This window comes from Mirounga leonina, unplaced genomic scaffold (genome assembly GCF_011800145.1).
Source record: "Mirounga leonina isolate KUSES-001 unplaced genomic scaffold, KU_Mleo_1.0 Mir_168, whole genome shotgun sequence".
In the NCBI taxonomy this organism is placed as follows: Eukaryota; Metazoa; Chordata; class Mammalia; order Carnivora; family Phocidae; genus Mirounga; species Mirounga leonina.
Genome location: NW_023270426.1, coordinates 13,227,082 through 13,240,544, shown reverse-complemented (window position 1 = coordinate 13,240,544; position 13,463 = coordinate 13,227,082). Strand labels below are relative to the sequence as shown.

The 13,463-nt window shown below is 42.9% G+C and overlaps 1 protein-coding gene across 1 annotated transcript in view; it reads right to left on the bottom strand.

The window, feature by feature from the left end:
* Positions 1-1,897: 1,897 nt before the first annotated feature.
* CCDC192 (coiled-coil domain containing 192) overlaps positions 1,898-13,463 on the bottom strand; it is a 208,077-nt gene continuing 196,511 nt past the window's right edge. The window contains exon 9 of the mRNA XM_035015036.1: positions 1,898-2,184. Coding sequence (XP_034870927.1) covers positions 1,898-2,184 — 287 coding nt within the window. The remainder of the gene's footprint in view (positions 2,185-13,463) is intronic.

The window sequence follows — 13,463 nt, the reverse complement described above, 5'->3', positions numbered from 1 at the left end:
TTGAGGAGGTGAGAAGGAGAAGGGACCAGAAAGGGGATTTCTGAAGTGGATTCTGTAAGGGCTGAAGCAAACTCCATGGAAAAAGTTCTTTTTGGAACCATGGAAAAGTACCTTGAGTCATCTTCTGGGGTAGGTGTGTATTCATGATCAGGGAGTTATAAATTGGTTTCATTTCAGATCATGGACTGTACCTGTACATACTTGCTGGCATTACATGTGAAACTTTGAGATTATATACAAATACAGGAAGATTCTAGCTTTGTATGAAGCAGTACTTACTGGTAGAATCTGTGTGTTTTGTTTTGTTTTGGAATGAACATCTAGAGTCCGTGTAAAGCTATTATGAGCCCGAAATTCAATAACTTCCTTTTTTTTTTTTTTTAAGTCAGATTTGGAATCTTTGTTTTGTAGATAGTCAGGATCCATAATCAGATTATGCACTAGTTGCATTTTGTAGAAGCCATCTCCCACTGGTTTGCAAGGAGCAATTCTCCTTTTAGGAATAGTCTTTAGTAGGGGAATAAAAGTGTGACAGCTCTGCTCGAATCCAGCCCTAAACCAATGTGTCTTAAATTGTAAGTCCTGAAATAACTTTCATCAGGAATACCACCTGTGTTTGTTAAAATGCATGTTCCTGGGGCCTAAACCAAAGACCAGGAATATGAATTCTTACTGATTACTCATGCTCAGTAAATTTGAGAACCTTTATTAAGCGGCGTTAATTAGATTTACTCTGTGTTACATTCCCTCTTCCATTTCTTATCTCCCTTCCATTTGAGGAGACTCATGTGTGTCTATGAACTCTTGCATGATACAAGTGGTGATTCTCATGTTTGCTATGATATTTCTGACATCTGTTCTTGTCTCTGGTAGATAGAAGAGTTTCAGTGAGTATTTGTTGAAGTGGTCTAATTAAATCAAGAAGTAGTGATGTAGTCAGATTCACGGGAGAGTAGAGCTGTTTGCCTGAGTCATTCTGTACTAAGACAGTAAGAATTAAGTACCAAAGTCTTCCGCAAAGTTAGTGCCTAGCTGCTCCCTTTGTGTGGGGAATAGTTTACTTGAAGGGGATGCATGAGAGAGGAACATAATATGATTCCTTCTAGCGCATTAATTGTGGGGTAGCTTTCCTTTGCCCATCCTCTTATTTTTCCCGACATGATTTTGTGCTGTCCACACCTCCTTGATACAATAATAACAGAAGAGTATATTTTGTTTTGGTCTGAGTTTTGATCCAACAGGAAAGATCAGTGTTGTCTGTTTTCCCAAGGAGATGTTGTCCCAGGACACTTTTCCCAAAGGACCACAGTGCTGATTCATCCATTCTTTATTTATTTTTATTGCTTTAATTTTATTTCATTTCTACCCTCGTTAAATAAGATACATGCCATAAAGAAATATATTCCAGAGGACATGAAAAAGCAGACCTCGTGTCTGTTTACCCTGCTGGCAATGATTCTCCTCTTCAGGACCCTAACATTCCCCAGTTTAAAGCTTGCCTTCCACGACAGTTTTCTGTGCACAGATGAGCTGCTTATGGATACAGGTGTGGTGCCACCTTGAAGAGTGACAAACCTCTGATAAGAAAAAGATACTACGTTCTTTGACCATCAGTCTAGTTGGGTGTTTTTCTCTGTCCCATAGTTATCTGGGATGTCTAAAAACATGGTATTCCTCAAGTGTGTGGGTTACCTGACTGCTGATGTCTGAAGGGGAAATATTCAGGAATTGCTTCTAAAGACTCCCCTTGGTTTTGTTTCCTTCCAATACGAACGTTATAGGATATATTCAAACCCATCATCCTGAACTTGAGTTTGCTAATGGGGAGGCTAGCTGGGTTCTGGACTTTACACTGGTGACACTTAATAAACATTTATTATTTTCTTACTGAGAATCTTTACATATCTCCATCAGAGACCACAGGGGTGACAATATTATTAAAGGAAATCGGGGCTTCTTGTAAACATTCTGGAGAGGCCTCAGCCTCTTGGAAGGGCTGGGATCCCCGCTCAGCTTCCAGCTGCTGAATTTTCCTTTCCTTTTCCTCTAAAACATCTTCCAGCTGGGTGATCTTCTCAGTCTGAAGGGAAACCTGCGTCGACAACTCCATAATCAGGTTAATTTTTCGATCACCTTCTTCGACAGGCGGGAGACCCCCACAGGACTCTTCCCAAGAGTTGTCTTCTAGAGCAAAGAAGAAAAAGAAAGTCTGAGCAGTTTTAATTGGATTTCCCAGAACTCAAAGAGAGGGAAGATGAAAAAGCTTTATTTCTCACGTTCTTAAAAGGGAACACAGATGTTGCGTCATCTGGTCAGATATACTGAGAATGGAATCTGGATCCGGTGAGGGGAAAGTTTCTGGGTGTTCATGAAAAAAGAACTTGGAAGCCTCCAGAGAGGGAGGAGAATCAGTCTTTGCCAACTCTTTTTTGTACACATTTAGCTTTTAATTAGCCATGGGAATGAGCCCTCCTTGAAAATCCAATCTATGAACAAGAGCCATCCCAAGTTTCACGGTATCTTTTGGCCCAAGAATCTTTCACAAGAGCGACAATCGAGTAGAGATATACTTTGAATTGAATTTTAACTCAACTAGGAAAAAAAAAAAAGTTGTTATGGCCCTTTCTAGAAGATGTGATGAGAAAAGACTAGTTTTTTAACCCAAGTCAGCTTTACAGTTGGCAGGGGTATAATTTGAGGTGATCCGGGAAAGCTATTAGCATAGTATCTGTTATAGAGATTCTTTTTTTAAAGGTCTGAAGCTTTTTCAGCATTTCTTAATAAAAATCACTAGTATCGGGCGCCTGGGTGGCTCAGATGGTTGGGCGTCTGCCTTCGGCTCAGGTCACGATCCCAGGGTCCTGGGATCGAGTCCCGCATCGGGCTCCCTGCTCAGCGGGGAGCCTGCTTCTCCCTCTGCCTCTCTCTCTCTGTCTCTTATGAATAAATAAAAAAAAATCTTTAAAAAAAAAAATCACTAGTATCTCCTGGATAGAAAAGCTTATCCTTTATAATTTCTGACCCCTCAGATAAGGATAAAAGCCTGAGTAAAGAGGGAGAGGGAGGCTCCAATAAAGAGATAAAATAGGGCGCCTGGGTGGCTCAGTCCATTAAGCGACTGCCTTCGGCTCAGGTCATGATCCTGGAGTCCCGGGATCGAGTCCCGCATCGGGCTCCCTGCTCGGCAGGGAGTCTGCTTCTCCCTCTGACCCTCCTCCCTCTCATGCTCTCTGTCTCTCATTCTCTCTCTTGCAAATAAATAAAATCTTTAAAAAAAAAATAAAAAAATAAAAAAAAGAGATAAAATATTGGTGGCTGGCATCAGGGAAACCTTGAAAAAAAAAAAAAAATCCCAGTAGACCATCAAAAAATGTAGCTGCTGAAAGCAAACCTCATCCTACTAGACTTTAGCAGGATCACCCTCCTTTACCGCTCTCATCCTGAAATTTCCACCATTAAAATCATGTCTCTGAGTTATACAAAGGGCAGACATCAGCTATAAGTGATGTCAGTTGGCTTGGGTGTCATTGTAGGATTACTCGAGCTAATAGCATAGGAATGAAAGGTATTGACAGCCGATTACTATAATTAAAGGTCTGGCATTTACTCGGTCCTCAGTGAACACAAACCCCACAGCTGCACCTGAGGGAAACCTAACTGCCAGTCCAGGCGACGGATGCCTGCTACTATTGTGTGAAGACGGGGCAGTTTTGCTGGGATGGTCCATGCAGGCAGGGAATCTCCCACTTCTCAGCAAATAAAACTCATTTGCCGTTTTTTTTTGTTTTTTGTTTTTTCCTAATTTTCCCCCAGGGATCATGGGATGAAAGCTTGAACACTGACTTGCATGGAGGGGCAGGATGCTTTGGGCCTCCGAAAAGTGATGAGAGGAAAGATCAGGATGTCCTCTGCTCTTGGTAATTGTGCTTGGCGATGTCCTACATTTCAAGAATCTATGGAGAAGTTTTTGTTCTGAATATGTGAAATTTTAGCACTAATATTGAAGGAGATGGTAGTTTGTCTACCTTTCTTTGCAAGCAACGAAAAACATCTCCACATCTCAAAGGAACATGTAGTTTGTTGCTTCTGCAATAGGCCATTGATTTTAGGCCCCGGGCGAGTCAGTCCATTCGGCAGGAGGCTTTCATCATCTCTGATACACCAGGGCCTTCTCACCTTTTATCTGGCCAGAGCTGTGCTGTCCAATACGGAAGCCACTAGCCACGTGTGACATTAAGCAATTAAGTGTGGCTAGTCTGAAATGAGATGTACTGTTAAGTATAAAATACACATTTGATTTGAAGACTTAGTGTGAAAGAAACGTGAACTGTCTCATTAAATTTTAAAAATTTGGTTATGTATGAAAACAGTAAAATTTTGGATCTATTGTATAAAATAAAATACATTTTAGGACAATATTCACTCATTCATTTCTTCCTGTTTTCAAAACATGGCTCCTAGAAAATTTAAAATATCATAGGTGGCCTGCCTTGGTGGCTCTCACTTTTCTGTTGGCTGGTGCTGGGCTCGAGTTTCTGTTTGGATGAGCATTCTCTGACACCCAGGTGGATGGGTTCCTCGTAGGTGGCTCTCGTCAACATGTATTGTTGTTACTTGGGAGGGAGAATTGTTGACCCTCAACTGTTAGCACACAGATCATTTTTCTGTTACTCCCGATGGTGGAGGCATGGAAATCTGGGCTTGGGAGAGTGGGTTCTTGTGGGTTGAAGTGAGTTTCCACAGGAGAGGAAAGAAAAGACAGAAAGTGTCAACCAGAGGCAGCGAGAAGATAGGAAGGAAAGGAATGGTGGGCAGGATAGGGAAGGCTGGGCCTCCGTGAGGCTCAGGGCTGGAGAAAGGGCATCAGGAGCCTCCCTCCTTGTTGTGCTGGCTTGTCCTCTTTCTCTTTGACCTCTTCTTCCAACTTTTCTTTCTCCAGTTTTTCCTCTTTTTTCAGGAGGACTTATTTCCTACCAATTTACACAACTAAAAAAAGGCGTTTAGTGCCATTACAGAAGGCAAACTGGTCAAAAAAGTGTTTTTTTAATAAGGCAATATAGGTGGAATACGTTGTTCATCTAATTCTAGTGATAAAGGGGTAAAAATGCAGCAGGATGGCATTACCTAGGCAATTGCTGTTACTAGGTCTACATTTTCTGTCTCTGCCCTCCCAGAAGAGAGTAGTCGAGAGAGAGAAGGTAGAAAGAGAATGAGGGAAAGAGAGACAGGGAGTCTTGGTTAGCGCAGGCTGCCATAACACAATACCAAATATTGACTCGGGGGCTTAAACAGCAGAGATTTATTTTCTCACAATTCTGGAGGCTGATAGTTTGAGATCTGGGTGGCAGCCTAGTTGGGTTCTGATGAGAACTCTGCCTGGTTTGCAGAGGACCACCTTCCCACTGTGTCCTTACAGGGCGCAGCAGAGACCACAAGCTCTCTGATGTTTTCTTCTACGAGGCACTCGTCTCAGGACCCGACCCTTATGACCTCATTGAAACTTAATCACTCCCAAAGGCACCATCTCCAAATGCTATCACACTGGGGTTAGGGCTTCAACACATGAATTACACTGAGGACACAATTTAGACAATAGCACAGGGAAAAGACAATTGGAAAAGGAGAGATAGTACAAGGACCTTGATTCTCACTGTGTTGTTTTCATGTATTAAATGAAAACGCTGATAAGGAGATAAGCTAAAGTGCATCTATATACCAGCTTTTTTAGATTCCACATATAAGTGATATCATATAGTATTTGTCTTTGTCTGATGCATTTGACCAAGCAGAATGTACTTAAAAGCTGAATTGATGGAGAAAGAGTGGAGTGGTGTTTACTGAGAGGATGGGGGATGGGGAGGGAGGAATTGGAGAGGTATTGGTCAAAGTGTACAAATTTCTAGTTATAAACTTAAATTCTGAGTAATGTGTAGCGTAATGATTATAATTAATAATACTGTATTGCATACTTGAAAGTCGCTGGGAGAGTAGATCTTAAATGTTCGCTCCACAAAATAGACATGGTAATTCTGTGATGGGATGGTATTCTTAGCTAACGTTGTGGTGGCAATCATTTTGCAAAATACACATGTATCCAGTGAACACATGGTGCACTTTAAACTTACACCATCTTATAGGTCAATTATATCTCAGTAAAACTGAGAAAAAAAGAAGTATATACACCAAGAAGGAAATTTCTCATACAGCTATATTTTACTATTTAATGACCTCTTCACACATACAATAAAAATATTTTTGGGGGCGCCTGGGTGGCTCAGTTGGTTAAGCGACTGCCTTCAGCTCAGGTCATGGTCCCGGAGTCCTGGGATCGAGTCCCACATCGGGCTCCCGGCTCAGCAGGGAGCCTGCTTCTCCCTCTGACCCTCTCCCCTCTCGTGCTGTTTCTTTCTCTCTCTCTCTCTCTCTCAAATAAATAAATAAATAAATAAAATCTTTAAAAATATATATATATTTTTGTTCCATTTCTAAGCACATTACAAATCACAGAAATGCTTTAAACTCTTCAACAAATTGGGGGCTCCAGGAGTCTCATATCCTACTTGTAGTGGAATTAGCCCAAGGCCACCCCAGTGATTTGTCCAGACTCTACCACTAAGCTCTGCACGATCTGATGTGCACCATTCTCCTTGAATCCAGGCTCCCTTATCTGGAAGCTCCTGACAGCTCTACCCATCCCCACATCTCAAACACTGGTGGTCCTTCTAGATTTTCATTAGCAGCTCATAATAGTCTTGCCAAGGTCACATCTGCCTGAAGCATGGAGGGTTCTGTCATCTGATTGCATAATCTTAGGTTTAGCCCCATTCCCAGGGACCTCCAGGAGACACAGAGACAAGAGAAATTCTTCTGTCACAGGGAGGGAGCCAACCTGATTAGCCACAGTCAGGGTATGAAATCCCAATTGCTACCGTAGCAGAGGTTTTTACAAGTACATGCCGTTTTTCATGATTTCCCCTCCTTCTGCTTCAACTTAAAATAGGTGTGAAGCCCAAATGAGAATGACGGCTTAGGGTCATGGCAAAGAGGAGATGACAGAAGGTGGCAGTTGTGCATGCTTAAAAAGGTTTAGAAAGAAGACAGACAACAGGAGCATTCTTTTGCTTGCAGCTGGGACCGGCTAGGCTCACTTTTCTATGTAGCCTTGAAAAGACAAAGGGCCCAGAAGAAATCGTGACATTTGCTTTTGACCATTTCCAGCTTCTTTTTTTTTTTTTTCAAAGATTTTATTTATTTATTCATGAGAGACAGAGAGAGAGACAGAGGCAGAGTGAGAAGCAGGCTCCCCGCGGAGCAGGGAGCCCGATGCAGGACTCGATCCCAGGACCTTGGGATCATGACCTGAGCCGAAGGCAGAGGCTTAACCGACTGAGCCACCCAGGCGTCCCCCAGCTTCTCATTCTTTTTTTTTTTAAGATTTTATTTATTTATTTGAGAGAGAGTGAGAGAGAGAAAGAGCACAAGAAGGGGGAGCAGGAGAGGGAGAAGCAGACCCCCCGCCGAGCAGGGACCCCCATGCGGGACTCGATCCTGGGACTCCGGGGTCATGACCTGAGCAGGAGGCAGTCGCTTAACCAACTGAGCCACCCAGGCGCCCGCTTCTCATTCTTAATAGCCTTAAACCCTTCGTGCTCTTAGCAAAGTGCCATATGTGAGTTATATTAAAAACACTAGTAACTAAGGAGTTAACAGCAGAGGTCATTATAGTTTGAGTAGCTTAGAGACTTAGACTTAACTTAGAATGTGTATTTGGGCACCATCTGATCTCACCTGCACAGGATTTACATCTGCAACATCCCTAACTGCTGCTTTTCTGAGTAAGCGGCTCCCGGACATGAGTGTCCCTCCAGCTCTTAATAGGTCAGCTGCCAGTTGTAATCAATGAATAAAATTTGCTTTTTACCATCAGTACAGCTACACATTGTTAGATACCTGGTGGGTGGGGAGCTGTGATGGACGGACTGGAGGAGAGCAGGATACAGCTTGTTGCTAATCAGAGAAAGGACGCGTGGTGTAATACTAGGTTCAAAGACCGAAATCACCTGAAAACATTGCTTCGCGCATCCGGGAAGTTAATAGTTCTGCCACCGAAGTGATGCATTGCTGAAGGGTGACCCAGTGAGTGTCCGGGAGGCTTTTTTTAGATTTTCTAAACATTTGTCTCTAAAAATGGGCATTTCCCCTTTTGATCCCTTCACTGATGCCACCACCGGGAAATGTTCAATGAACACAGGAATGCTAAGAACCACTAATCTAGTTTCTGCTTCACATGCCTCTCATGATGGGAAGCACACTTCTCCCCAGGCAGGTCTCCATGGTCATTTTAAAAATTAACTCATCAGGGGCGCCTGGGTGGCTCAGTTGTTAAGCATCTGCTCAGGTCATGGTCCCAGGGTCCTGGGATCGAGCCCCGCATCGGGCTCCCTGCTCTGCAGAAGCCTGCTTCTCCCTCTCCCACTCCCCCTGCTTGTGTTCCCTCTCTCACTATCTCTCTCTCTCTGTCAAATAAATAAATAAAATCTTTAAAAAAATAAAAATAAAAATTAACTCATCAGTAATTAGTCACTGGGACCCTGCACATGGAGAACGAGTCAGATGCGCTGTTGGCTTCCATATTGACAGTTCCACGCTTGGGGAGGGGAGAGGAAGCATTGAGTTAGGCCCCAAAGAACATTCCGGATTTAGCCTAAACAAACACCTCAGCTGCGTACTACCTCATGAATGTTTACTTTTCTCTCTGCTTTTCAAGCTAATGACCGAGGCTGCCAAGTGTTTACTCAATAAGAAAGACTCTTCCCAGTGAGGTGATTAAATGCTTTATTTCATCAGAGCTACCCAGGATTACTGTTTGGCCTAAAAGACTATGTCAGCTTCCTTCTCTGTACAAATGCCCATCACTCTGACTCACCTTCATGTGGTTTTGGAAGCTGTGTATATTTCTCAGTAACCGCAAGGGAGTCCAGTTTCATCTATTGCCATACTTGGACTTGAAAATTGGCTCATCCTTGTAAATCTCTCTCTCTCACTATTTGAATAATAAACAAAACTTCAATAATAACCTTCCTAGTTTTCTGTCCTTTTCTAGACTTTCACAATTACCATCCGAGAATAGTACTTCTCTGAAATAAATGATTTGCTTATTTGGGGGGTTCTTATAGCACAAGTATTTTACATCTTAAAAGCCAGATTATTCTTACTACTTGAAGTTTTCTCTGTTTTCTCCCTTCGGTGTTTTTATTCATATGGGGACCAGTGTCTCTAGTGACAAATGGCCAACTTCAAAGAGGTTTCAACTACTTACCATTAATGCCGTGAATGCTTAGAGTACATTTGAAGTTGGCATGTGTTTGTTGATTTGGAAATAAGAGCGGCATTAAAAGAAGAGAGTTGATTGGGGTACCTGGGTGGCTTAGTTGATTTGGCGTCTGGCTCTTGGTTTCAGCTCAGGTCATGCTCTTGGGGTCCTGGGATCGAGTGCCGTGTTGGGCTCCAAGCTCAGTGGGGAATCTGCTTGGCGATTCTCTCTCTCCCTATCCCTCTAACCCCCACTCCCCCCTCCCGTGCTCTCTCTCCCTCTCAAATGAAGAAATACATATTTTTTTTTTTAAAAAAAAGAATAGATTTAATTGGCAAATAAGTTTGGTCAGTTAAAAGAACTGAAATGTAGTTTGATATATGCTTAGAAATTTTCAGTGTATATCAGAAAACTTCCCACATCTTAGTGATGACCACTGTTACAATAGGATTTTATATTAGCAGAAAAATCTAAGGTGCAATGGCAGACTGGAGCAACTCTATATTTTCACCTAGCTACGGTCCAATAGCCCCACACCTTAGATCCTGAACACATGTGTTTTAGTAAATGCTTTGGAAGGAACAAAATACTTGGTTTAAAACAACGATGGCAGGGATGCCATGCTGATGACATGGGGGAGTGCTCTGGAGAGCGATCAAAGGGCTTATAGAGCACTTGATGAAGAAAACCCTCAGGAAAAACAAGGACTGAGAGAGAGTCTGTAGGAAGCACTTGTCGCTTCAAGTTTTGGGGGGCTCCCGCAGATGTTGGGCCCATGCCAGTCTCCAGAACCAGCATGAAGGGTCTGGCTGATGTGGATGCTTCGAGGACTTGGATAGTGTTTGAGGACCAGGTAGGATGAAAAACATGCACCTCCCACTGTTAGTACTGCTCTTGTGGTGGTAGGATGCTCTCACCGGGAGACACGTCTAGGATGTAAAGGGATTGCGGGAACTGCAGATCGCTACCCTCCTTCCTTTGTTGACTCGGAGGCATAAATGCACCGTGATGCCCATGGTTAGTGTTTATTGAAATGGCTAATTCTCTCTTGCCCAGCACAAATACTGTAGTTGAAGTATTGCAATAGCTTCACGTCTGGTCCTACTGCTTCTGCAACCTGCCCTTTCAGTCTGGTTTCAACTCTGCACAGAGAGGTCTCATTGAACTTTAAGTTGGGTCTTGACAGTCTTTTGTCTGAAATCTTCCAATGATTTTTCATCTCATGTAGACTAAAAACCCACCTGCTAACATACTATGTGATTTGGCCCCCCTTTACTTCACGGGCACATCTATTCTTCCTTTCCTTGTTCCTAACAGACTAGGCATGTTTCCACCTCAGGGCCTTTATATTTGCTACTTCCTCTGCCTGGATAACTGTAGCTTTGATGCATACATGGCTAGCTCCCTCAGTTCCTTCAGGTCTCTCCTCTCCAAAGTCACCTTCATCCAGTGAAGCGTCTCCCAGTCGTCTTGCCTACAATTTCAATGCATCCCCCACTGCTGGACAAGTCAGATCCTTGTTCCCTGCTTTGCTTTTTTTCTGAAATTCTTTGTCTGACTATTTTATGTTTATCTTCTTGGTAGTCTCTTCCTACCCCGCTAGAATGAAAGCTCCATGAGGGCAGAAATCTTTGACTATTTTGTTCACTACTGTGTCTTCTCTACCTAAAGCAGTGCCTGGCACATGTCTTAAGTCATTTGTTAAGTGAATAAATGGATGAACATCAAGTGCATATATGATACAAAACCACGGTAGCAATGGCCAGTCCAAAGGTTTTCACTGGTGCATGGTTAGGATGGTTCCCAGATTTCCTCCCCAGGCACATATTTTCTTTTTTTCTTTTTTTTAAAGATTTTATTTATTTGACAGAGAGAGACACAGCGAGAGAGGGAACACAAGCAGGGGGAGTGGGAGAGGGAGAGGCAGGCTTCCTACAGAGCAGGGAGCCCGATGTGGGGCTCAACCCCAGGACCCTGGGATCATGACCTGAGCTGAAGGCAGACACTTAATGACTGAGCCACCCAGGTGCCCCCAGGCACATATTTTCTTCACACAAAACTTACCACTACTGCATTCCCCGCCTACCCTCCCCCACCCCAGATAATAAACTATTGTGATTGTACAACGTTGCACTTAACATCTGTGAATTTAAGTTTTTGTTAAATGGAAAAATGGAAAAGTTAGGATAGCTCTCTTCCAGATCCGTGATTCAGATTCTATGAGCTGTAAAAATGGTTCTTCACACTGGCACCTGGGGAGTTTAATCAGTACAGAGAATCCAAGGTCTCACTGCTGAAATTCCGCTTGAGTGAATCTAGGAGGGTGTCTGGGAATCTATAGTTTTACAGAGTGCCCTAGGTGGTTCTGATGATTGGCCCGGTTTTGGCAGTTGAATTTCTGACCTGTAATAGGCACGGGGAACTAAATTTCTGGCTAAATCCTTAAAGGTAGGTCAGAAATCTTCCAGGCATGCCTCTTCTTGACAAGGCTGCAGTACACACAGCAGAAGAGAGATCACATCTATTATATTCTCAGTGCCTCTCCCTTGTTACCAGATATGGCTCTGCCTGTGAATGTTACCACTGACTGAATGTATCCATGGTCTTCCCCTCCCTCCCTCCACAATTAGCTTAAATCTCTGCGACATCTTGCCAGGTCTAACTTGGCTGAATCATCTCTAGAATCCAGAGAAAATGATGAGTTTGGAGGTTTGTTTTGTTTTTGCTTTTGTTTCTGTTTCTCAGTGAATGGATAGATCCATTTCCTCACAAGCTAGTCTGGAAAGGAAAGGAAGTCTCTCTTCTGAGAGATCTCATTTCCTGAGAGATGATGCCTTGAGGGCAAGCACAATGACTCCTCAGCTTCCATAAGGGTTTAACAGCTACCACAACCACATAGGGAGCAAGTGAATCCCCTTCAGCAGATCTGAATCCAGGATCTTCTTTCTGGAGCTTCCTGAAGTCAACTGATGTGCCTCCCAAAGACTAAGAACATTATAATAATAGAAAGGTGTGTGAATACCTTGGTACTAGATTGGGAGGTGGGAGAGATTTGTTTGTGTGGAAAAGCAAGTGGGGACATCTCAAAGACGGTGCCACAAAATGAATATAGGCTGGTCCATGATGGGAGATGGGGGAAGCAACCAGTGGCCAGACACTAGGTGGGGACCTAGTGCAGTGCTGTGTCCCACCTTCTATCTAGGGTAATTTGTTTTTTTTGTTTTTGTTGTAAATTGTTTTACCAGGGTGAGGGTAGGACACCGTAGGTTAACTTAGTCTGTTGCTCCCTTTCAGGGCAGGGTCTCAGATCTTATCAGATTGTTCTACAGAAGGAGTTCTTCAACCAGATTAGGAAAACAGCACAAACACTGTTAGCATCACAATGCTCATGAGTTATGCCTAGAGGAAATCAATCTAAGCAGAAGAAAGGTTTTTTTTTGGAATGACTTTTACCTTGTCCAGTGAGAAGGACCTGAAGTCCCCTCCTGTAAATCTGGCTCCATTGAAGAGTGGTTCAAGCACAATGACTGATGCCTGGCCAGAGGCTTAAAGGTGAAAATGGACTCTGGTAGGGGAAAAGGAAAATCACACTGGGGTGGGGGTGGGGTGAGGGGGAGATACGTAGGAGACTGTGAGAAAAGAAGAAAAAGAAGAGATAGTAGATGAAGGACCATTTCTATGCTTATCTGCAGTAGAATCAGTATGGACTCAAAGTCAATTGGAGGAATATGAGTAAAGATAAGGTTTTATATCATTTAGACTGCATGTTGCACTAGAGTCTAACAGTGAGACTCCTGCTTTTCTTCTCCATGCACAGGGGTTATATGAGGCTAAGTCTATAGAATGATGAACACCAATTTAGTTGTTTGCATTAATTTTCAAGCAGTTATTTGTTATAATTGTTATAATTTCTAGTGTTGCATGGCTTTGAGAAATTATATGATGCTGTAGTAAGAATAGTATTGGCAGTGTTATTCTTTGACAGGGCAATGCAAATCAATGTTTTTTTATGGAGAAGGATAGGATAAATAATTCTTCATTTTTGTGGATTAGGGATTTGCTTGTATAAACTCTGCAGAAGAATGGGTTGTGTGGAGAGGGTGTGCAAAGTCATTTTGATTTAGTTGACTTGATGGTGCTATTTAATGTC